The sequence below is a fragment of the Falco cherrug genome, chromosome 3, assembly GCF_023634085.1.
Source record: "Falco cherrug isolate bFalChe1 chromosome 3, bFalChe1.pri, whole genome shotgun sequence".
Classification (NCBI taxonomy): domain Eukaryota; kingdom Metazoa; phylum Chordata; class Aves; order Falconiformes; family Falconidae; genus Falco; species Falco cherrug.
Window position 1 is genome coordinate 107,186,436 of NC_073699.1, and position 26,070 is coordinate 107,212,505.

The 26,070-nt window shown below is 46.7% G+C and overlaps 1 protein-coding gene across 1 annotated transcript in view; it reads right to left on the reverse strand.

The window, feature by feature from the left end:
* PRDM16 (PR/SET domain 16) overlaps positions 1-26,070 on the reverse strand; it is a 346,351-nt gene that overhangs the window by 16,233 nt on the left and 304,048 nt on the right. The window contains exons 6-12 of the mRNA XM_055705566.1: positions 21,961-22,159; positions 17,085-17,232; positions 16,423-16,576; positions 10,726-12,127; positions 6,678-6,762; positions 2,470-2,639; positions 493-570 (exon numbers count right to left, since the gene is read on the reverse strand). Of these exons, the coding sequence (XP_055561541.1) occupies positions 493-570; positions 2,470-2,639; positions 6,678-6,762; positions 10,726-12,127; positions 16,423-16,576; positions 17,085-17,232; positions 21,961-22,159 (2,236 nt within the window). The remainder of the gene's footprint in view (positions 1-492; positions 571-2,469; positions 2,640-6,677; positions 6,763-10,725; positions 12,128-16,422; positions 16,577-17,084; positions 17,233-21,960; positions 22,160-26,070) is intronic.

Here is a 26,070-nt window from a genome sequence, read left to right on the forward strand (position 1 = left end):
CCAATTATAGGTGGAAACTCCAAACTGGGATTTTAAAAGCAGACAACACTACAGGGCTTCTCTTTCACATTTTGATCCACCACTCCAGGCACCTCTGATATGCATTAGGAAAAAAAAAACAGAATTAAAATCTACCTAGAGCCGGCAGTTAACTTACTGGCAAGCCCTTCAAAACAGCCCGATTTTCAGAGACATTCAGCACCTCCAGCTGTCCTTGAGATGAATGGTTAATGTGAGTGTTAAACAACACTGCAAATCAGACCACTCATTTGCCAGCATACATCTAAATATAAGTTAAGTGTCTATCTTCAAGCTGCCAAGCCTGATTATTTTTGGCTGGTACACATAATATACAATCCTATGAATCACTATATGTAATGCTATGGGGCCACGGTATTATGTTGGCACAGGTTTATAGAAAGCAGAAAAAATAACAGAGTGGTGAATGAGGAGTGTGTTGGGAAAGGGGTTTTGTCTGGGGGGCAACATCACCTGTAGGGCTGTTCTCCAGTGTGTGTCCGCAGATGCCTTGTCAGGTTTGCTGAGCGCGGGAAGATCTTACCACAGTACCTAGAGAGTGAAAGGCAAAGTCACCATCAGTGCATGAAAGGCCTGCCACACCAGGTCACTTACAAACACTCTATCAGCAGCTACCATCGACCTCGCGCATGTCATACCGCTCCCAACACTGGGAAATCCCTGAAAATCCCTTTATTCCCTAGAGACTCTCAGCACCGATGTACTGGGGGAGGAAGATGGGGAGGTGACAACTAACAGAGCAACACCCACCCCAGAACAACAGGATTCTCAGTGGTGAGAGAACTGGTGCAACCCATCCCCATCCCAGACACAGCACAACAGTTGACCATGCTGCATCACTGGGAAGGGCAGGAAAAAAGAAAAAATCCCATTGGAACAGCCAGAGCCAAATGCTGGCTGACAGAGCAGCTCGTCTTGGAGGCCTGGGCCAGTGCATCGGAGCACAGCAACCCATCCCCAGGATACTCTCCCAGCTTCCATCTGAAGTTGAAGATCCTCCTGAGCCTATGGTTGAAGAGACCCGTTCTCAATGATACCCTTTTGCTGAGTTTCTTCCATCTATTTTCCTAAAAGCTTTTTGAACGCACATACGCGTTGGACATCCACAGCCTCCTATGGCCATGAGTTCCTCCACTGAACTGTGTGTCGTGCGACAGAACCTCCTGCTTGTCTGCACCTGCCACCCAGGCACTGCACTCCGTACCACCATGACCAAGATTCTTTAGTCACTGCCATTTCATATTGTTTGTCGCTTGAGATTTTTATGGATCTCCTTCACAGCCCTGTTTAGTAGCTTAGCATACATAATCCTGATCGTCCTTCCCGGAATTCACAGAATTTTCTTCTAGTTAAACGCTGCAGCACTGTGTTTCTGTTACTGGGGTATGCTGCTGCGAGTCTGACTGCCTGCTTAGAATAAGGAAATGCAGCAATATGAAATGAAATAAAGAGAATGAACTGCATTCCACAATAAATCTGATTCACAGTAAACTCAAAAGGAAGGGAGCTATAAATAATAATAATAATCGGGAAATAAAATATTAAGGATGAAGGGTTACAGTCTGTGACTCTAAAAGCTGATGCTTACTGTTACAGAAGGAATGCATGAGCAGACTTTCTTAATTTCAGAGACATTCAGCACCTTCAGATGTCCTGAAGATGAACGGTTAAGGTGGGCGTTCATCAATAATAAAAATCCAAATGTTACCTTGTGAGTGCATATCTAAACGTGCTTAGTTCCTATTGCAGGTAGAAACCTCAAATTTCTAACTATCCAATGAATTTGAATCCACAGCTTTTGTGGCAAATTGAACATAAGAGATCCATCAAACAAAATACGTACCCCCTTACTGCACCCAAGAAAAATGCAGTGGGAGCCACCTCTAGCAGCTGCAGGTAACTGTGCAAGCAGATAAAGGTTTTTATTCCCCAGTGATCTGCTCCAACACGAGCTCTTAGAGCTGCAGTGGATATGTAAGTATCGATGTGGATACAGTTGTGTTTGAAAAAGCTGTTTACTGTATGCTGGTTTTTAAATTCCATTATTTTGCATAGCTGGGACTGGACACAGCTGAGGTTGCACTCGCACTGAGAACCGGGGCGTTTGCTACCACGCACAGGAGACTTGGCTTGGCAAATTCTGTTTGCTTGAGAATCTCCAGATCTGCTCTCAAGGTTATTCAAAATTACAAAGAAAATAGAAGATGCTGATTTTTCTACCAGACAAAACAAGCTATTTCAGAGCGAATTAGTCATCAGAAAGCTCTGTTCTAATTCTGCCGCTTCTTGTTTTAACTCCCACCCTTGCCGAGACATAGAGATGTTGCATGCCGGTGCCTGGTGCAGCATCCCGGCTGTGGTGGCATCCTCCCAGGGCTGCTGCAACAAGGGGAGAGCCGGGGGTACAGCCGGGGGTGCACAGGCCCTTACCTGCAGGTGTAACGCTCCTTGCCCTTGCGCAGGATGGGGTCGGACAGCGTGGGCGGCGGAGATCGGAAGTTGAAGGGGTGATGTGGAAGGGGCTGCAGGGAAGCGCCGCTGTCTGCCTTCATGGCTGCAAAACTCTCCAGTTTCTCTGTCATTGTTTCTATGGCTGACATCTACAAGTACAAGGCAAGATCTCACGTCATAAAAATCCACAGGAAGAACAGTATCTGATGCATAAAAACATGTCTTTTACCCCTGGTGTGTTGGTCAAAGCCCGTTGCTGATGTTTGCACTTACTGTCAGAAGCTAGCTGCTCCGTGTGAAATGGAGCCACCAAATCCAGCCGGGAAAGACAGAAATAGCGTGTCAGGCTCAGAGAAACCATAAAAGATACAACTGGCAAAGCCGTGCAGGAAGCATCATAGCTCAGAAACGGGGCACTTGTTCACCTCCTGCAATGTGCACGGGCTTACTTTCAGCATTCCAGATTAAAAATTATCTCAGAATACTGGCTTCCCTTTTCCCAGGGATGACACTGAAATCAGGCACCGTGGTCAACTGCTGGATGTAAAACTCACCGCCCAAACCCCCCCTCTCAAACAAAGAACAAAAGTCCTGGATCACGAGGAGGTTTGGGCTCTCCTCTGGCACCCACTACCTTGGCACAGGCACGGAGGGACGGGACATGAAGCTGCGGGCAGGGCAGGCAGCCCAGTCCTGCTTGGAGAAGGCAGGGAAGTTTGGGGCAGAAGAATCCTGGCTGGAGTGGGAGGGAGCCCAGGGGGGATGCGTGACTGTGGATCAGGGAGCTGGGACAGAGGAGAGGCTGGAGGGGTAAGGAGGGAGCAGCTGGGGAAGAGGAGGAGTTAAGCTCAGATGCAGGATGGAAGGGGTGCACAGAGAGTTTGCTGGGTGAAGAGGCCAACATTTTAATTATATGGAAGAAAGGTTCAGAAGCCAGTAAAGGTGATGGAAGGATGGGTGGGAGATGGCTGGGCTTCCTGGAGCGAAAGGGAATTCCAGCCAAAATGCTCTGTGTCAGCTGTGGCTGGATGAGTTACGGTCAGGAGGACCACAAGCTCCACGCTGAGCGGGCGGGGGGCGGCAGGCACTGAACAAAACCTTTCTGGGTGCCTTTATCGGCTTTGGTTTGCACGAGACTGCAATGGCCATGTTCTCACATAAACACTGGATTAAATGCCACACCAGAAAGAGGGACAAAGGGAAAAACCTGGAGATACAGGGGAAGGGGAAAGAAAAAAAAAAAAAAAGCATAAAAATCCTACCTAAAGAAAACCACTTTTACTTTCATTAGAGCAAAGCAGGAAATCCAAATCCAAGAGAGAAATGCAACTTCGAGGACTACGCTGACATCTCCAACATTCAATTTTATGCACTCTTGAGAGCACTTTTAAGATACCAAGCAGAAAACACGGATAAAACAAACAAGGCAGCAATAAAGCTGCCTCCTCGCTGCAGATGACATCATCGGGAACGAAGGGAGCATTGGGGGGAGTGGGAGCCTGAATGGAGAGGCAGCCCGAGCGCTGGGGCGACAGCGAGCGAGCGGAAGGCGGTAGGAAGCCATATATCAAAACTAGATGCTCTATTGTACAGGAAGGGCTGACCTTTTGCACGTTTACACTTTATTAAACTGGGCTCGGGGGCGGGGGGGAAGAGAGCCAAGATATTGTTTAAAATGTATGACTATAAAAAAAAGTTGTCTTAATCACCAAAGAATACATTGTGGAAGGCTGACAACCATTCATAAGCTGTAAAAAAGAGGAGTAGTAAAACCCATTTCCCAATAATAGATCCACAGCCCCTTAGTTGGAGGCTCCCAGCCCATGATAAATAGTAAGTAATACTTAGCGCCAGCCACTTGAAAAGGTTACTTGATCATTTACAGCAAAAGCTCTGCCCCAGCTGCCAGTCATGTAACAAAACCATCATGTTAAAATGCTATCCGGATCTTTCAGAGCTATGCCACTCAGCCCTTTGCTGGAGTACCTGGAGATATCTTTTGTTGTGCCCTGTTCTTTAGGCACTTAGTCAGAGATGTTTGCTGGCTTGATAGCCGTAGGCTTATTTTAAAATTCTAAACACCGGCCATAGTGGTAAAGGCACTTTGCTATTTAGGGAACAACTGCCTGGTTATAATAAAAAAGAAGGGGAGAAGAAAAGAAACTTAACAGGTGAGAAAAGGTTTTCCATTGAGTTATCAAAAAGTTACACCATTTGTTAATGTTGTCCAGAGTTTCATTTAAAATAGATGATATAGGAATAACTCCCATCAGAGCAGAGAAACTACTGTTGACGACTGGCTCAGAAATAAAAGTTGCCTGCAATTAAGTTTGTGAGAGAAAGCATCTTCCGAATGCTCAGTCATATCACATCTTTTGGCTTCATCACATCCCACCCAGGGCCCTCAGGAGAGCCGCAGAACTGTTCACAGAAGAAAAGGCTGAGACCAGACTTGTGTTTAGTGTGAAAGAAACACACGTGGAGCATGCCTCTGGCTGAGCCGGCATGTGAACGCTGGTCCAAATGAGGACGGCAGAAGCAGGAGGCCCTGAAAATACGATTTCTTAGGAAAAGATCCACAATAACAGCTGGGCATCTGGTAGTACAAGTCTCACATGCTCCTGAACAAATGACCCGTCTTCGTTCACCGTATTTGAAATACCTGACCGATTTCATAGCACGGGAACAGCAACTCGCTAGACCAAGTGATCTTTACACAGCGACCCGCTTTATTAAAAAACAGTTACCAGGAAGTTTCGGGCTTGAGTGATTGTAAATTTTAGGCTATTCTGTGTGATAAGCTATTAGAGATAACCAGACCTTCCACATCTTTTCATTGCCATGGGAAGAGGACGTGGTCAGGATTTCAGGAACAATGTTAATAAGCTTCCACCCAATGCTTGCTCCTACTCGGGGTCTGTACGTTTCTCATCATCTTGTTGGGTTGCTTTGCCACACTAGCTCCTCCCTGCTATCAGATTCTTTACAGGCAGATATCCCTACTATTCTAACTCACACAAACACAGGATGTTCCTGGCCAGCCTGTCACATTATCCAGCCTGTATGAAGGAAAAATCAGGGGAAGTTATTAACCAAACTCTGAGGCTGATGCGAAACAATGAGGGAACTAAGTTTAGCTGTGAAAGCAACCAGGACCCAGCTTTCACAAACCTGCAAGTTATTTATCTAAGGTGGGAAACATTATCAGAGGAGAACAATGCATGTGAATATAAAGGAGAGTACAATAAGGACCACATTGCTCACTCCCAGCATGCGCTCGCAGCAGGAGATGGAGGATAGCTGGCGACCATCGCACGGGAGAGGATGTCGGGCAGCGTGTGGCAGGACTCGCTGCATGATCCTTCTGGAGCAGGGAATCCTAAGGGCAAAGAGTAATATCGCTGCTCGGAGAGTTCATCTGTTGCTCATAAGGGGTTTTGGAAACTGGGGTTGGTTCCCATGAACAGTCTTGGTTGCACTGGACTTAGTTGCGCCTTTCAAATGCCCTGGGGTAAAAGCCTGGTCCGGCTGCTCTGTGGGCTGATGGGCTGGCATTCCCAGCCCAGCAAAATGGGAAAGCTGTCCTGCAGCATTTCCCATCGCTCTGCAGTGACTCAGACCTGAAGGAGATGCAGAGGGAGCAAATATCCGTGAGTTGTCAGAGGAACAGAGCCTAAAGCAGCTGGGCAGGAAGGAGAACACAAGTTCTCCGTCAGGTGTCCCGTCACCTTTTGGAGCAGGCAGAACTGAACCCCCATTCTCCCCTGCCCTGCAATTTCACACCTTCTAGATGACATAAGGGACCCTCAGACAGGTATAAAATGCTACTGCTCGGATGCCAGACGGTCCCCCACTTTGCACTGCTGCGGGTAACTGCACCAGGTGTTCCCAATGGAAAAATTCCGTAGGCACTCTGGCACGGGCAAGGGGAATTTGGCGACCATATGCACTGTCCAGACCTCACCCCTGTTTTGCTAATGCAAAAGAAACAGCAAGGCACAACTACCAGCATCCTCAAACCAGGTATGACATTAAAAGTATCTGAAAGTAACTGGCAGAAAGTAGTGGAGCTTCCAGTTGGGCTCTTGGGTGAGAAAGAGTCTGATCCAAGCGACCTGTCCGTACCAGCCCCACCTCAAACTTCTTGTCATTCAACCAACACCGCATACGAACGTCACTGCTTTTACCTGGGGGTGAAAAAGCAGCGGGGAGGGTCGCAGGTACTTCTCCTTTAGGGCACCCACAGGGTCTGTCACCTTCCGCTTCTCCACCCTGCTGGACAACAACACAGAGGGTTACATACCTTACAGGGCTACAGGCAGCAAAGACAGAGCCAAAACATTTGCCGAGGTGTTTCAGTTCTTGCTGTTCTCCTCCTGACACAAACATCCTTCTTCCCCTTCTACTGGATACTACAAATTATGACCCGCAAGTTACCCCACTAAAGGCACTGGATCCCCTCCTTTGGGTGCTATTTTTTTAGCCGTCAGCAGACTGACGACTAAGAAATTGTTTTGATCTTTCTATGTGAGAGCTAATGCCTCTGCTGTAGTGGTTTATAAGCCTCTGCTGTGGTGAAACATCATGAAAAAACCTACATTTACAGAAAAAGCAGCATTTAAGTGGGAGAAGCTCTAGAGTCCACAGCAGGCAGCCACTGCATGGAAAAAAATTGTCTTCAAGAGTTTACCTTAAGAGTTAACACGGGGCCAGACTTTGCAGCCCCAAGTGTGCTGAAATCACTAGGTGTTTCATATTTATTTCCTCCCTTGCAGCTGAGATATAATTTGCATTGAGTTTCTTTGGCAAGCATATACGGACAACAATTTAAAAAGTTAGGAACTGGTGGGAGATTTCTGAAGTGACTTAGGAACCCGAGTTCCTCTGATGTCGCTCTGGTCCATTCGAACATCCCATGCTTAAGCACCTTGCTATGGAGGAACGATCTATAGTTAGGCTCCTGGGTTTGAAAACAATTGGCTTCACTTTCACCAAATATTCTACTTGCAGGGAAAACGTGGTATGGAACCACCAAAAGGAGAAACCTAAATGTCCTCTGTGGGAAAAAAAAAGTGTTACGAAAAAACTCAAATAAATGCAGCTGCATCTTTAAATTACTGGAATAGAGTCCATCTCAGCTAAACTAGCAGAAATCCAATAGTAAGTAATTTTAACTACATTAGTCCAGCATAAATGAGAGCAAATTATTTTGCTGCATTTCAGCTGATTGGTGTGTGGATCAAATTACCGAAGAGTTTAAAAGAAGAGTCATGCAGCGTGCTATTTAGCGAACTGTACTTAATCTGCATTTCATTTTTCTTGGGTAGAAGAAAAGAGTAGAGCTGGGTTTGAAATGCAGTCAGAATCGCTGCGCCTTGGAAGGTGCGTGTTTTTACGGGCACGAGTTTTTAGAAAAGCGACAATCTGTAAAACAACACGTCAAAAGTCGCTGGCAGACGGTGAAAGAGCCCAGCACCGCCAGCGCCAGCCCGACCCGCGAAGCATCGCTCTCGGTGACGCGGCGTGGCCGGCCCCGGTGCCCCAGGGAATGTCCCCTGGCCCTGGTGGCCCCACAGGCAGCCCCACCGGCATCAGAAACGTAAGACCTCAGCAAAGTGACGGAGTTTCAAGCAGCTTTCCCATCTCCCGGTGCCGGGTAACGAGAACACAACCAACGTACAAACTTCCTCGTCAGAGCTGAATTCTGCGGCGAGCAGAGGATTAAGCTGATCTTTTCAGCCCAGTGCCTGAGAATGTTACCTTAACAAGGCTGAGCTAAAAACTGCATTGATTTCAGGCTGTCTGGCTGCATTAAATTATATCACCAGGAGAAAATGTCAAGGATTTAAGTGGCCTTTGGGAGAAAAATGAAGGAGCCAAATGATGTGAGAGAGTCTGATAAAGAGAAGTTTAGAAACAAAATATTTCCATATTTTTTAAGCTGGGACTTGGAAGCTCTGCTGTTTAGCTCATTACATCAGAAGTCTGATTCGCAAGCAACTCCACCGCTGACTTTCTATTTTAATATATTACTAAAACTATATGCATCCCATGGAATGCAACAAACGATGCCCCCATCCTTCACTTCCATCTGCCTTCGGGACCTTTACGGTTTTCCCGAGGCTGCTATTTTAATTGGCAACGGCTTTTTCAACCCATGTTATTTTAACATTCCTACTGAGAATGCCCAGAGGTGGCAGGATCCTAAGCTAACTCGAAGCTTTTGCCTTTCTCTCCCATTTATTTATTTTTTTTCCAGAAGTACTTTTTACAAAAATAAATGCCGGACTATTTACATCATTACTTATTTTTCCAGGAGGAGATGACCATGGTGGGTTGCAGACAGAATACATTACATATCCCGGGTTGTGATGCAGCCGTTTCCATCACAGATGGTAAGCATGCAAGCAAGCAACACAGCATCAACCCCGAGAGTGCTGGCAAAGCGAGAGACGCTTTCTTAATAGCGAGCAACGAGGGCTCACTAATCCTCATCTCAGCTGACAGTTCTTTGGCCTGGCTAGACATTGACATCATTTTTTCCCACAGTTATCAACTGTACAATAGCGGCAAGGCAGTGACATAGGTGCTGTTCTCCTGGCCCACTTTGCCAGCCGGCGGCGAAGGCCACGCCACCCCGTTGTTGTTCGCAGCCCTTTGAACGCTCAAGGAACCATCCCGGCGCTGACATAATCGCTCTGTGGTGACTAGGAGTCCTTCCAGCGCTAAGGAAACACCAGCTTCTGCAGCACATCCATTAACTTCCAGCAGGCTGGGTTAGCACTAGGCTCCCCACACAACCCTGCGGCACATCTCACCGCTCGCATCTCACGCCACTCACACAAGCACAGGCCACCCGCTGCCAGGAACCGGCTGTTTAATTAGCAACGGGGCCCAGGAGCCCTTGGGGCCGAACCCATGTACCGAAATGGGTGTTATGAAGCATCCTGTCCTATGGGAGAACAAACTGCCATGTTAACGACTACATCAGACTGGTTCAGGACACCTCTTTCCACTGGATTTTGCTAAAAACAAACACGGACATTGCTGAAAACAAGCACAGACTTTGCTAAAAACAAGCACGGACTTTGCTAAAAAATAAGCATGGACTTTGCTAAAAACAAGCACAGACTTTGCTAAAAACAAGCACAGACTTTGCTAAAAAACAAGCAAACGGTATTTGCTAAAAACAAGCGCACACTTTGCTAAAAACAAGCAAACGGTATTCGCTATGCAACAAACAGCTCTCACCCCCAGCAGGACAATAACAAGGGTAGTGCCAGTGCCTGGATGGGGAATAGACAAACTTACTGATGCCCTCACCATAAAGCTTAAAATAACCTTCCTTTACAAGCAGGTGTTATACAAAGCTCTAAAATGACAAAAGACTTAAGTCTTCCCTTTGCATCTTCTTTGGAACTCATGCCTTCTGGAAGTTTAACTGGTGTTTAGCTAACTCCATCCCGTCTGCTTTACACATGCCTTTCGTGTCCGGCTTATTCTAGGCATGACATAACACACTGGGCCTTCCCCAAAACCCCGCCGTTTCAAGTGAAACTACAAAACCCTTGTTATCTTCTAAGAGATATTAAGCCTGCAAGAAACATGTCTGGGAGAGATCCAGATAACCACACGCCACCGTGTACTGACACACGACTTGTTACTCCAGACCTACAAATGTTTCAAAGGTCTGGGTCCACCGCAGCAGCTCCTATGAACTGAAAATCTCTAAGAAAAGGAATTGGAAAGAAGAAGTGGAAAGGGGGGATGGGTAGAAAGGTGAAGTGGCTCACAAAAGGCCATCAAGTAAGTCAGTGGGAGAGCTGCATTTCCAGGCTCCCAGGGCTCCTGACTCATTCCCAAGCCATGAGAGCCTGGGCTCCGAGGCATCTGAACTCTGCATTCTTATCGAATCAAACCTCTGGAATTTCCCCAGCAGAAGTGCCATCTTAGCGTTGGCTCGTGGGAGAGTCCTTAAATAGGTCAAGTTTCTTCTTTATCAAAATAAGGATGTGTACTTTATACATATTGATTATGAGTGCCCCTTTCAATTATTCAGCCCTTTCAATCCAGAAAATTCAACGTGCTGTGACAAAGGACAGAGAATTACAACCAACTGCAGCAGAGTGTCGCTGCCCTCTTTAAACAACCTACATCCCAACCTGCCTCCAGTTGCCACGTCAGCTAGAAAATTAGCTCGTTAGAGGAAATGCTTAAGGCAGGGTATGTTAATACCTGTATATGGGGTCCATGAAAAAGGGTGATGGCTTAGCATAGTGCAGGGATGGCTGCTGAGGCAGTTGAGACTGGGAAATCTTGGGTAAGACTTCACTTGCCATTAGCTTCCTCTCCCCATAAATGTGGTTTTTCCGTGGCTCTCTCCCTCCGTTCTGACTGGCTCGGATGCGGTTGCCAATGCTCAGGTCCAGCGGCTGTTCTTCCCCTGAAGACGGGGCTGGCAGGACCTTAGGTGGCGGCAAGATTGGCTTCATCTCTTTTGGCTTTGTGGTGAGATCGAAGGGTGACTCCGAGCTGGTGCTGCCTACTTTGTGGAGGTCCCTGGGTGACTTTGGTTCTGCCTTGACCAGCAAGTTGTGATTGAGGGTCCGCTCCGTGAAAGGGTAGAGTGAATGGGGGAAATTGGGGAGGAACTGAAAAGGGAACATGGAATGATAGGGGAGCGAACCCATCTTTTTCTCCTGCATCCCCATAAAGCCAGGCCCAAAATACTTCTCTGCAATGGAGGCAATAGCTTTAATGGAGTCATTGGCTGCTCCCGTGGTAGGCAGCAGGTGCTCTTCAGGGGGGGGAAAGAAGGAATGCTGAGAATAGAAGAGAGGGATCTCACTTGTGTTGTTGGTGGAGCTTGCAGACACAGAGCTGCTGACAAAATCTGGCTTGCTCTCCATTTGTTTGCTCTTTTCTTTCGTTTTGTCCCTGTCACTCTCTGCGTCACTGTCCAGGTCAGAGCCGGTGCCGGTAGTGGTGTCCAGATCTGTGCCTGTGGTTGTATTGACGTCCTCAAAGTCACTGCCGTCGGACATGTCACTGTTCCTGGCTTTTAGCTTCTCCAGGTAGGAGTTTTCCAGGCTGCTCTCACATTTCTCCTCCCCTGAGGTGGGCTGGTTGCTGTTGCTCACTGCAGAGATCAGAGGAAGCGCTGGGTTCCCAAGGGGGCTTGGGAGCTTTGCGTCGGGAGTGTGGTTGAGGGGGCTTTTGAGCAGTTGCGTGGGTGGTAACAAGGGGGGCCTGGGGTATAGAGATGGTGGGAAAATCCCTGGGAATCCTGGAGTGAGGGCAGGAAACGCTGGGGGGGCAGGTGAGAACGGAAGCCCCCCCGGGTGCGGGCGGGATGGAAAATAATCATTAAATCCCAGGCTGGTGTGATTGAGGTTGGGAGAGGGCTTGGATTTGTCCATCATGGAAGTGGGCGTTAGGGGGAGGCCAGGGGCAAAAATCCCCCCCGGGTTGTAATGGTTCTTGCCCTCGCAGAAGCGCCGGTGCTTGTTGAGGGAGGAGGTAGTGCTGAACATCTGGCCGCAGTCCTTGCACTTGATCTGGGTGCGACAGTCCGCATGCATCCGCTTGTGACGGCAGAGGTTGGAGAACTGCGTGTAGGATTTGTGACAGACCTCACCTAAAGCATCAACAGAAACCAACAACAAAAGCGATATGAAATTAACAGCAAATGGCAGGGAGCTCAGCGGGCGCTTCAGCAGCGTCCCCCACCCGTACCCCTGAAATGTCCCTTCCCCCAAGGGCGAGGAGGTAAATGGCAGCCAGAGCCTGGACCCCTGGAAACTCGCCTCCGCATCCCTCCTGCTGGCGCTTCCCTCCGTAGCCTTCAGCACACCGCTTAGTCTCTTTGGGGTTCAGCTCCCCCCATATAAAACCAGGCTCCTGAGCCCAGCAGGTCCCCTCGGTCCACGGGAAAAGCTGTCTCCCTCTCCCAGCATTCGTACGGGGTCAGCCCCCCCGAGCCGCGATCCCGGCTACGCTCAGGAAAGGAAGGGGCAGCCTGGGAGCCGCGGCGCTGGGAGAGCCAGGATGGGGAGCAGGCTGAGGGAGAGCGGACAGAGCAAAGCACCGCTGGGAGCCCAGGCATCGCCCGTCCAGCTGCCACCACGGCAAGGTGACACCACCCTTCCCCTCCACAACCCTCTCAACAAGCCACCTTCTATGTGTGAGGGGATGCACTACTCCTGTTCCAAGTATTTTTTGGAATTTCCCATAAAGATAATTATGTGTTTTAATGATAATATCGATTCATATTAGCTAGCCTGCTTTCCCTGTAGTCCTGGCATGGCAGGAAGCGCTGAAGGCTGAAGGGAGAAGAATTTTGCCTCATTTAATCAAACGTACCCTTTCTTTAATGCCATTAATAGTAAGTAACCACTCCATAGGGATGTTCTATAAATACTTTGCCAGCCAGGCCTCGGTTCAGCTAGAAGCGGGGTGAGATCTTGCAGTCGTTAAATTAGTAAGACACCCTAGCAATGCTAAGTTAACGCTACACCGGTGTTTTCTTTAACGACCTGTAAATACTAAGCTTTCAAAATGTGAATTTTTATGACCCCTTTCACCTGCAGCCTTTGCTGGTGTGGAAGGAACAGGGCAAAGGAAGAAAAAAATCCCACCCAAACTCTTCTGTGTATGAAAACACCATAACTTTTTATTATCTGATGCCTCTTTCAACATGGGAATAAATTCTACTTAGTGAATTAACACGCTGCTTTCACTGGAGAACTGCTGTTACCACCTTTTTGTAAACATGGAAACTGGGACAAACAGAGGGAAAGGGGATCGCTCGGAGATGGGCAGGGAAGGGCCCACCCCCCCGATACCCAGTCCTCCAGCTCCATGACGGAGCGGTCCTTCCCTCCTTCCTCCCAGCTTTTACTGACAGGTACCTGCAAGCCCGACTTTCCCTGTATTTCACCCTAAATCTTTAGGATTTACAGCAGCGTTTGAATATCAAATGTTTGTCAGCTGAGTTATTTCAGCTCTGAAAATATAAGGGGAAGCCCCTTCTGTCAAAATCCAGAGCAAAGATTATTAAAATTTAATAAATTTGACATTTGTGTTCGAATTAACATCCCAAAATTCAGTGGGTTGTCACTGAAGGGCCTGCTGGGTCTGGTTTCTGACTGCACTAGGAATTTAGCATGAGCCATCTTTCCTCACAGTATTTCAGCCTTTCTGCTCTGGACCCAGATACAGGAGCTGCAAAGGAAGCACAGAAGGAGGAGAACTAGAAAGTCACCACAAGAGTTTCAGGGTTTGACTAACAGCGTGTTCAAATGAGCATGCTAAAGCCGCCCCTAGTTTTTGGCCATCACACCTTAAAACCTTGTTCCAGGTCTTCTGAACTACTGTTATTGCAGCCATACAGCATTATGGCTGTTAGGTGTACTAATTCAGCTATTCAGACCTTCAAAGAAAGGGTTTCTTTAGGTTATTTACTTCATTTTAAAATGTTTTCTTAGAAAAGCATCTAAACAGAACTCTTCATGGGAACCCTACTCGATTTATTTTCTATAAAGCTAACAGTCCATTAGATGCAACAATCCCCGTTCCTATAGAAATTTAAGCAGAAGGATACGCCAGCAGCCATGTAACGCACAAGTCCCACAAACTCCTTCTGTCCCTGCAGGCTGCTCCTGTGCTTTGCCATCACCAGGGATGCGCTGGCCACGGGACCCTCAGCGGGATGCCAAGTGCCGCATCCCCGCAGGCATGGCCAGCTGAACCCAGCACAGCCGGGTCACGGCTGCCTCTCAGGTTTGATACCCTCGGTCCCAGGATGGGTGAGTATTTTTCTTGTCCTGCTCGTCTATTTTTTTAAGAAAATATTTTTAATATATATTTTTATAAATTTTAAATATTTTAATATATTTTTTAAAATACATTTTAAATATTTTTTAATATTTAAAACCTTTAGGGTTGCGGGAGTGACCGTGTGTGTCCAAACAAACAGGCAGGTGCAAATACTTCCACGTGTAAAGATACCACGAGTAAGCTCCCTCTCCAATTACTAGTAATATCTGAATACATGTCACATTTGGGTGGATTTCTTTAAAAGATGCTTGTCTATTTTTCTTCCCAGAACAAAACTACCTCTTTCTAATTTTAATCATCTCCCCTGCCATGTGCCAAGGGATGCTATATTGTGGTTTAGAAGATACGCACAAGTTTATAACAAATGGCTCGTCTGCTTAAGCAGATTCTACCACAACTGAGTGCTCTTTTCTGAGTTTTCACTGGCTCAACACTCTGCTTGTGGTGGATGCACTATTTTTATTGTATGCATTCGCAATATTACAAAAAAGAAGTTATACTGTTCCCATGTAGCAAAACTTTATGAGAAGACTAAGGATAACGAAAGCCAAGTCTGCCAAGGGAATCAGGTTCTGGTTTTCCCTTTTCCACGCCAGAATGAGTTGCTAGATATAGATGATGCTGCATAAAATTCCCTAAAGGAAAGTGCTACGGATATGACAGCAGACATCATCATTCTAAAACAGGGAAAACTGGAAAACATTTGGTGAAATCTCCAGTTAGAGAATGATTCAGTAACCCTGCATGTGATGTCCCCTCTTGCCATCCTGTATTCTGCAGCAATAGTTATGGGTTCAGGGTTTTTTTTAATGACAAGTATAATATTGTGAAAAACAAACACACACACACCCTCCCCCCACCCCAAATCCTTCTCTTCCACGGAATAGGAAAGAAAAACTCCAGCGAATCCTGCCTCACGGCTTCCCTGAAGTGGCTAATGGATTCCATACTCAGGCATGTGACTCCACCTGGCACATCTGAGCTAGGCAGGATCAGCCTCCAGTTGTTTCACACACTGATTTAGACTGACAACTCCCTAATTCTTATGAGGTGAGAGTGAGGAGATTATGAGAAGAAATCATTCATCTCACTGCAGCGATACTATGAGATTCCAATTATCTCTTTCATGTGCCCGTCATCAAATGAAAGATTGCATCAAAATGAGCAATAAGAGTATTTTTTCTTCCTCCACTGACACCCATCTGATTATCTCAGAACACGTTAATGAAACGAGTCTCCCAGGATACTCTTGCATACTGTTCCCATTATACCAACAGGGAAAAAAAGGCAGGAGTGGGTTCAGTGGCTTCCCTACCGTAACATCAAAGCCTGGAATCAAACACAGATCCTGTCCTGTGCTTGAGCTACGCTGTCTGAAGAGTGCCAGGAAGCAGTCCCGAAAGTTTCTATAGCTTTGTTGTGACACAATCCACTTTTCTGCACAGTTATCAAAATCCAATAGGTGCTGTGTCAATTAAAAAAATATACTACCCCAAGAACGACAAGAAATGAGATGAATGGCTCTCAAGGGAAATGAGAAATATTCCACTAAAGAGAGCACTAAGGACACAGTTAATCTGCTATTTATTTGGCTTCCAAGCATTATCTAGATGAAACATGCAGTAAATAAAGAAGGCAAAAACTCTTTAAAAAACACCTTCTTCTTGTCTCTGTGACTATTCCAAATTCTTTACAACGGCTACAGGATTTGAGGCACCCCTGAAAAACATTTAGATCAGGCCATGTCAGCTATTTATTTATGTCACCAACATGAACATTCCAAAATTATTAAGGAAAAAAAGACGAGAGAAAGAAAAGATATGAGAAAATGGCATCGCTAGGACTGCTGAGAGACTCAGCTTTTAACTTGTCAAGAAAGTCAAAAACTGCCATGGATGTTTACTGAAAAAACAGGGAGCATAAAAAAAAAAAAAGGGGGGGGGGGGCGCGGAATTGCTGCGGAATTTCATCTTGTGCTCTGACCTATAAAATTACAGCGGCTGCTCACAGAGGGACAGCTAGTACTGGGGGGCCCTGCAGGATACGTGCAATTATAGCAAAAGCCGGAGCTCGGTGATGGCCGTGACAACTTACATATGAAAGGTTTGACAGTGCTGTGAATGTGCTTGTGTTGTTTGAGGCCAGAAGAGGTGGCAAAGGTTTTGCCGCAGTCGGGGCAGGCATGTGCCCGTGCGCCCACGTGCTGGGATCGGATGTGCCGCTGGAGGTTGCTGGGGTCCGTAAACACCTGAAAGAGAAAACACCTTGAGGAAGGGGAAGCACAGCAGTAGGGAGAAGAGCCCGTATGTCAAAAGCGTGACTTTTTGCATTTACTTTTTTTGGTATGTCTCCACCACTCCTGGCTTTGGGAGAGCGGGGTATTCACCTCCCGCTGCAAACACCTAATGAACCGAGCAGGGCTGAGCTGTGTCCTGCCAGGCTGCCGGCACCGTGCAGTGCTCCCAGTTTAAGAGCTGTTTGCTTGCCCACATCTGCCCCACGCAAGGTCACCGCCGCCCCGGCAGCCTCTCCAGCACCCGGGAAAAGCCCAACGGCCAGTGGCTCGGGGCAAGGCTGAGCTCCACATCCAAACCATGATGCCGGGGCCAGCTGAGACACCTCTCTCCCTGTGTCACCAAGCCAGAGCACCAAACCACACCAGCACGGGTAACCCATCCTCTGAACCCCTTCCCCCAGGTCCCAGCACACAGCCCCCCAGGCCAAGCTGCTCATGGTAACCGTGTCCTGCACCGTACCTTCACACAGTTTTCACATTCAAACCGTTTCCCACTGTCGTGAGACATTTGGTGACGAATCAGGTTGGATTTCCAGTTGAAAGCCTTGGGACACTGGTCACACTTGTACTCCCTCTCCTCGGTGTGGATTACCATGTGCTGCTCCAGGCTGGGGAAGAGAGACAGGCTGACCTCGCACAGCAGCCCCCAGCCCCCCAGCCGGCGGCGAGCGGAGCCCAGCTCCCCGCGCCCACCTCAACCTGGCGGGCACTCGCTGCCAAGGCACATACCGTTACAGAACTCCTGCCCCATATCGGGGAGGTTTGAAACCCAGAGAAGCAACTAGAGATGGTGATAGAGAAACAGGCTGCGAGCCTGGGGGGTCCGGGGGGGTGGGGGGGTTGGCCAGGACCGGCTGCTGCTGCAGGGGGTGAATGCAAAGGGCTTCGTGAACAGGGGGTGAGCAGCATGTCGACAGGTGAATACGATTTCTTTTTTTTGCCATTTATTTCACAGATGGAAGCTGCCCTATTCCGCCTCAAAACGTCACTGTGTTTTATGGTATTTCTTATTAAATACCCGAGTCCATTTACAAGGGGGAAAAGGAAGGTAAAGCCAGACCTGACCCCGCAGGTTCCTGAAGGGAAAAATGAGCACTTTGTGACCAAGACTTCCATGGCATCCCCACAGGGAAAGACAAGATATTAGCTGTTGCTGCTGAGACTATCACATTGCCGTTTTCATGGGCACAAAGCCCACAGCTTCCCAGAACACAGCAACTTAACATTGGAAAGAAACATGATAAGGTGCAAACACATTTCACTTCTAAATGTCAGACATCTTTGATTACTTAACTCGGCAATTGCGACTTCTGCCAACTGGCAGCCTCTCCCAAACCGGGAGGATGATGGCAAACCGAAGCGGCTGCTGAAACAAGGCCACGGCGGGGATGGCTTGAGAGCCAGGCGTGGGGAGCTGCGTTATCCCCCACGCAGCAGCAGGCAGCTGAGCCACCGGCCCCGGCGCGATGCTCCGCGGAGGTCACCGTCAGTGGCAGGGGGGCAGGGACGGAGCCGGGGAAACTGTTCTGCTGGGGATGGAGTGCTGTAAAATGTACCGAGTGGGCTGGAAATCCCGCTCGTCTCAGGCCAGCCCCGAGAAACAAAGGAAAAAAACTGTGTCCTTTGCTGCCGTCAGCGTAGCTGAAGGAGAGTTACAAATACTCCTACTTACTGTGAATTCTGATGGACAAACACGTGAAATCTACTACTGCCTGAAATCCCCTACAGATCGATATTAAACGTTCCTATGGAACTTTAAAGCATGGCTGTATTTTTTATAGGAGCATTAAAACTAAACACTACTGGAAAATCCTGCCAGTCTTCATTAAATGGTACAGGACAGCTTCCCAGCAGATAACCCCTGGGCATTTCCACAGAGCCTGAGGGATTTAGAAACCTCGAAACTGATCCAGCCTTGACACATCCACAGGACTGCACTGCTCTGGTTGTCCGCAGCTGCCTACGGGGAGCCGGTCCCCAGCGGGACCATACGCCGACAGGCACCCCAGCACCAGCCCGCGCCGAGGCGGAGCAGGATGGACCTGACACTGGCATCCTCTGCAATTCCCAGTGTAAAGGCTAACAGCACGGGCAGCTGACTAGCACTGAAATCTTTGTGCCCTGAAGGCATTTGCTGGCCCAGGAACAAGGGCAACCTCGTGGAAGGTGGCTCCATCACAGGTGGGCTTGGTGCGAAATGCTACATACGAATCCAAGCAGCCACCAGCCTGCCCCTTCCTTCCTTCAAGTCAGATAGTTCATATTCCTGAACATGCCCCTTACAAACTGCCAATTCACTAATTTTAAAGAAGCAATATTCATTTTGCTAAAGAAATGGTGTTCTTAACACTACAGAATTTTTTACACGTACAAAGAAATATATATCTTTCATATACATATACAAAAGTATGTTCCTGTTAACTGTGATTTATGAGCTTATTTAGAGCAAATATGGACAAACTAATAGGCTGTTTAGAGGCAAGTGCCTACTGGGATTAGCAAAACATTTATTTATTTAGTCAGCTGCTAAATGCTCAATTTTAGTTCCCCAGTGGCCCTCTTGATTTGATCTGTATTAACTTCCGAAAAATTATAAGACCATCAAGGTACTGACTGGATATAGTCTGTGTTTCAGTGTCTTTCTGAGAACATAAAATGCAGCAGATCGATGGGGGAGGGATAGGGGTGAACATTCTCTCCCAGCTCCATCAAGTCCATCAGCATGTTGCTGACTTACATCTTTCCCCTGTCAAAAACCTGAACTTTATATTATTTGCTCAAGAAAACCCCAACGCAAAAGTTTGGAATCCATCGTCTACAAGGCAAGGCACCCAATGAGCCCAGGAGCCTCTAACCACTCCAGACATTTTCCAAGCATACAGGTCTGTGGCTCATGACTCCAGAGTATTTCCATCTTCCTTCAGTTGGAGATACCTTAAAGAGGCCCCTCCATCACCTAGGGGTGCTCAAAAGTTGGGAATCCATGCTAGCACACACATGGGCTTCTGCCTCAGGCTCGAGATGCTTGTGCTGAGCCCACCGATGACCGGTGGATGCTCTGCCACATCTCCTTCTTAATCACTAGGTCTGTGAAGTAACTGTTCAGAGTGATGATTCAGAAGAATCAAAATGGGAAGAAGGTCCTGAAAACAAATCGGGACAGGGCTTCTAAAATGGGTGTTCTGTCCTTGGCCCTCCCCAGGGTTTTTGACCTGACTTTGAACAAGTCATTTGTTTGTCCCTCCTGCCTACCGACACTGAGAAGCAGTGCCTGCTCCGGAGCCCTCCGCTCCACCGCCAGCGATGCTCGCAAGGGGAATGTGCCCCGTGCTGAGCCAAGGCTTGGATGGAGTCCCGGTCTGACCTACCCTCTCCCCCCCAAAACCCGAGGGAAACTGGAACCTTAACTCAGCCGCATCATTTGAACAGCCAGAATTAGCTCCGCCAGACGACTCTGAACATCTTATTCACAGGGATGTGTAATCACTAAAGGGACTTTTTCCCCTTAAAATTTTCCTGCTTCTCTTAACCCCTGCAAAACAGAGACCATGGAAGTCCAGCCCCCGGGGGCAGCCAAGGAACGCACAGATGTTACAAAGAGGAGAGGACCCATACATTTCATAGGGGTATTTCCTGAATTAACATACGAACTACAGAGTGCTGGAAGCTAAAGAGGAAAAAGTTTCTAACACAGCCAGAGAGATAAAAGAATTGGAACTTCCACTGAAATCATAGACATTTAAAACATTTAAAGGATGTTCTCCTTTTCTTGTCAGGTAAAGAAATTAAGAGAATTGCAGCCTCCTAGTAGCTAATCAACAACGTAGAAACACAGGGTGAGGAATAAAGATAGCAAACTGTGCTACCAGAACGGCTACACAGCTGTCACGGGCAGACAGTATCTATTACCAACCCCTACAACACCCACAACACAGCCAGAGCCAAGCTTTTCAATACAGATAAACTAGTGGAATGTTCCTTCTGTTTCACCTTTCTCTGTTTTTTTTAAATCAGGTTTTTTTCTTCACTTACGTAGATAAAAGAACTGAAAGCAACAACATAATTAGGTTCAAAATGACTAATGCTGGTGAACATCATCTTTTTAATTTTTTACCTGAAATGAAACAGACCTTATACTGGCTTTAAACTCACTGGTTTTGCTCTACTTATATAGCACATGGCAGAGGACTGCCAGTTCTCACAAGGTTGTAACTTGCTGCCTGTGGTGTTTGTTCATCTAAGAAGTCAACTGAAATGAGTATGTGAGAGCTTCAGCCTCCGGTAAGCAGATAAAAGTCGAGTCCTTATGCTGCGGAGAAAACCTTGAACTTATGGCCCAGGAGTTGAAGGCTTAGGATGCATATAAACACAATCCCAAAATGATGAAAAAAAAACCCTTCAACTTTTTAAAGCTGACCCCTACAATTTAACTCTTTGAGTCTCACATTGCAAATGAACCAGAAATCTCAAAGATCTCTGCTTTAAAGCTGCAGTGGAGTACTATCATGTTATGCTTGAAAGATGCAATTTTTAAGTTAAAACTTACTGGGCCAAATAATTTTTCCTTTGTAAAAACAGTTTAACTCTTGTTTAGAGTTGCCTTATAATAACAATTGAATAATTACTGCAAATAAAAATATCAGCAGGAGAATATGCTATCTTCTTTTTTCCTGTTCACATTTCCATTACAAAAATGCTTGGTGAACACAAAATTTTTTCATGAACATTTTCTTTCTTTAAAAAAAATGAAAACTGAAAATTTGATTGGCATAGAATTTTTTTAATTGCTTCTGCAGAAGCAAATAGGAGCTCATGACCACATTAAGAGTTCTTAGTGTAACAACACCTCTTTATACCCGCTGATCTCAAATGACCAAGAATTACAAATAAAAAAAGTCCTCACACAAATACTGGCAGAACGTAATGCCACTTTTTTCCCTCAGAACCATATCACATGGGAGCAGTTCCTGTGAAGATACTAACCAGGTCTATCAACCTCTCTGTCACAGCCCTGGAAAAGTCAGAGGGAATTCAGAAAGCAACCACTTAAAACTTTATATTGCCAATAATCTGTGGATGCTTCTACCAAGGAGTAATGCAAAGCATCACAGTCTATGCAACAGAGGTGAAACCCAATGCTGTCCAACAGCTAATGACATTGAAGGATGCTAAAAACAACATTCCTTAACCCCAAGGAGAAAGGAAAGGCATATCCCTCAAGCTGTCCTGAGCCACCCAGCTCCCACCTCGGTCCCACATTTTCCATCATCAGACATGACTGCGCAGGAGGAATGGAAAGGGGCAGGTCAGAGGAGGCTCTGGCCATTTTCTGGTACCTGTATTTATTGGGGAACATCCTCTCACAGTCTTTGCACTCATAGACCTGTCCATCCCCAAGACCTTCTTGCTTGATCTCGTCATTCAGGGTCTCGTACAGGGAGCTGACAGCGTTACAGGCGTACTTCTTGTGTCGCCGCAGGTCGAGCTTTGACTGAAAAAGTTCATCACAGTCCTCGCAGCGAAACGTGTGCTCTTCTACAACAGACAGAGAAAAGGATTTTGACTTGTGGATCAGGCAGTTCAAGCAAGTCTAATTATTGTACCCAATGCTGGGCTTGTAAAGAAAACATAGTATTCTGTGAGGATCTATCAAACAATCAAAGAGGAAATTTGCAAGTGACAGGAGAGAGAAACCAAGGTAGGCTGTGCCAGCAGATTGCTTTCACTTTAAGCATTAAGAAAAAAAAAATAAATCACACAACCAGTTTTCTGTGTGTCGTGGCTTCTGCCAAGATACAGAGACCTACAACAATTAGCAGACACATGAAATACTGGGGCTATTCTGGAGCATTGCGCTTGTTTGCAATGGGTTTTTTTGAAAATACGAATGAGCGTTTCCTCAAAAGGGGCTGCCAGGGAGAAAAGGAACAAACCACGCTCATATAAGGGCAGACACTGGGAAAAGCAAATTGCCACAGCACAAACCTGGGGAAGCTCCTTTCTGAGAAAATGTCTTTCTAATGCTACCCTCTTAACTCGTCCCACACAACTGCAGAAGCACAGTGCGCCATCAGACCTGAGGAGTTCAAAACCAGAGTACCATGGAAGAAAGGAAAGGGAGCCAAATTCTTTGTTGTTGTGCTGTTTGTATTAAAAAAAAAAAAAAAAAAAAAGATCTAATGCACATAATAAATTACTGTAGTCAAGGTCAAACAAATTAAAAAGAGGGCAGCTATTATTAAGTTTACAAGGCAGCATCCTGACCACAGTGCCAAGCCAAACAATCAGCTCAGAGCTGTAAATTTTCCAGGAGAACAACCTCTGCGAGGGAGTTGGGAAAGCTCTGGGTTTCTCCACCCAGCAGCCAGCTTCAAACAGCAGCTCTCCAGCCACCACTCCGTCACCGGTGCCGTGCTTCCCTGTCCTCCCCTACCCCCACCCTCCGCACTCGGGGGCTCTGTTCCGTGTTAAGCTCTATTCTCTTCTTCTGATCACTTTACTGTCAACAGGAAAGCCTGTGGCAAAACGCACTAGCTCAGAGGGAAGAGTGGAAATATTCTAAGAGATGCAGCCAAAAGCCGATGCTGCCACGGAGCTGATCCATCCGCGAGCGTGGCCATGCTGTGGGAAGGGGATGACGGGCGTGATGCGGGTGGCACTCGCGTCTCCGCGGTTGCTGCTGCGTCTCTGTGGCTGCTTCTCCGCCTGCAGCTGCTTTCAAAACTGGCAGCCTTTTGGCAAACCCTTGGTTTAAAATCCCCCGTGCACTTGTTTGCCCGAAGTTCTGCACAGTAACAACAACTTAGGCTGTGCTTTAAGGCCTGAAATCGTGTTTTATATAAATCAGGGTTAATTTTGTTAGAAGTGTGGCACGAGTACAAGCACAGGCAGTGTCACACCCCGAGACCGCCGCTCCCCCGCCTGCGCTCGGGCAATAATCTCCTTTCTCCGTTTCTCTCAATACAGCCTATTTAAACTCAGGCTGTGGTTTTCAACCCGTGCCCCTGCACACCGGGGAGTCCGCGACTTGCTTCTGCGGTGACTAAGACAGACAAGATCCCATAAGCTGCTACAGCAAGCTATGTAGGCAGATGAAACCCAAAGTGGCCCACACCTACACGGAAAGTATCGACATGCCCACAAACTGGAAAAAGTCAAACACAGCTAAAAAAGAAAATATCACCAAGACAAAATCAGCGCAGCCTTGCTATTTATCCAAGCGGCACGTCTCCTGGTACTATACCCCATTTACACAAGGAATTAATAAAATACAGAGATGCTACAGGATTTCCTGAACTGCAGAAGAGAGGGATGTAAAAAGAAATACAATCCAGTAGGTCATCATTTTCCTTTGCTGGGGGTGGGGGGGTGGGAAGGGATTCTGACTACTAAAGGAGACCTACAGGAAGAGAACACACATATCTTTCCCATTTCACCCAGTTTTGACAGATCGCATACTCTGAAATTGCTATCAGCAGCCTCACAAGGAGGTGGATCAGGCCCTGCTCTACTCCTTAGAGAAATTCTGTTTACTTGCATTTTGTAGAACAGTACTGATACATATCTCATGTGTTTTGTGTCCCCAGGAGGGGAAAACTGGAAATCAGGACATAAAAACTACCTAGCAGTATTGAGAGACTGTGTATAAACTACCATTAAAATAAACCAAATTACTTTTTAGGAAGAGAAAAAAAATAAAGAACTGTAGCATTATGGTACGTCTTGTTATTGCATTTTACTTGTAACAACAGCACGAAGCATACAACATTACCCAGCAAAATTTAAAGTTTCATAGGCAGATGTTTATGGACCGAAAACATTCTCAGTGTGACAGCAGCAAGCGAGGGGGGCAAGGGCTGTGATTAGGTGGGTTTAGGTACCTTCTCTCCCTCCACACGTCCCTAACTCGGGTGAGAAGAGACAAGCCTGACAGCATCAAGTGTCCCCAGCGCACGCACTGCATGGGCTGAGGCAATAATCTCATCGTGCCATCACTCCTCATTATTAATGAATTCACGTTAGCCCTGGAACAAGTGTTTTATCTGCTGCAACATTCAGTTTTCATAGTCTCAGACGTCAAGGCATACTCAGAAGTGTCACTGGCACTAATAAACATGACCTTACTTTTGTTCTCTTTCTGACTCCTAGAGACGTACGTGGGATGGAAGTTCCTTTGACTCATGCAGCCCACTGAACTGTAGAGTAACAGGATAAATCCCTCACCAGCTCCAGATAATGTGGAACTGCTCTGGTGAAGTGTTCATCTGCCTCAGAATTCACCCCATGAATCAAATGTTTCTCTTCTTCACTCTTTCATAAATAATGGCTCAAGGCAAGAAGGCTTTTTTGCGGAGGTGACTGAAAGCCCTCCAGACTGGGAACTCCCAGGTACCTTCATCTCTTAAGAAGCTCCTGCAAAACTCCCAGCATGTCTCAAGCTCAAACTGGCAATTCCCCAGACCAGAAAACTTGGAATGGAGGAAACAGATTTAATTTTTTTCTTTTTTTTTGGACTTCAGAGTCAATGCATCTAGGTACCTTCTGCAAACTCATACTAAATTCTTTCTACTTCAGTTTGAGATTTACACAATTAATTGCATCTTATTTCACCCAAACTATCCTCTAGGAACCAGAAACTCACCTTGAGTTTGGAAAACTACCCACGGAGAATAATTTGCTGCATACCTGGCTAGAGATGGACAATTGCAAGCACCCCCTCCCACAGCACACATCCTGATCCTGCACTGCCTCTTGCTATCAATGGCAGTAACATCATTTTTTCCTTTCTATGAGATTACAGAGGAGGCAGGCAGACAGACAGACAGACAGATGAAATACATTAATAGCCTCAATAATAACTTTTAAAGAGATTCTGCTTCTAATTCTCCTTGGCCTTTGTCAGCAGAATTACAGATCTCACACAGATCCCACACAATATAACATGATCCTCAGCCAGTAAAAGCTGGTGTAGCTACATTTATACAAGCTGAGGAGCTGCCCCTATCAGCCTTCTATTAAGAGATGTAAGAAAGAAGACAGCTCAGCTGAGGCATGTGCATTTTTTGCTTCCGCATTTGCATACTTTCAGAGCGGCTCAGATTTTACAGCTCGAGCCCTCGCATGTCACTAAATTGAAAAAAAACAACCCCGTCTATTTTGTACAGGCTCATGCTTCAGTAACAACACCCCTCCTCTTCCATCACCAAACACAACCACTTTTTCTATAGGTGGAAAAGATGGACAGCAAGAAAAGAAATGCATGTGCTTCTGAATATTTGGGTGTAGAAAAAGAAATTTTTATCGAAAAGAAAAACTACAGAACTGACAAAAGTATGATTAAAAGCCTTGTAGTCCCATGTTATTCATGTTGCCACTGGTTGCAAACACTGTTTTGATGTTCAGACAGATTAAACAGAGGCAGCACTGACTGGCTGGTTGAGTAGCTG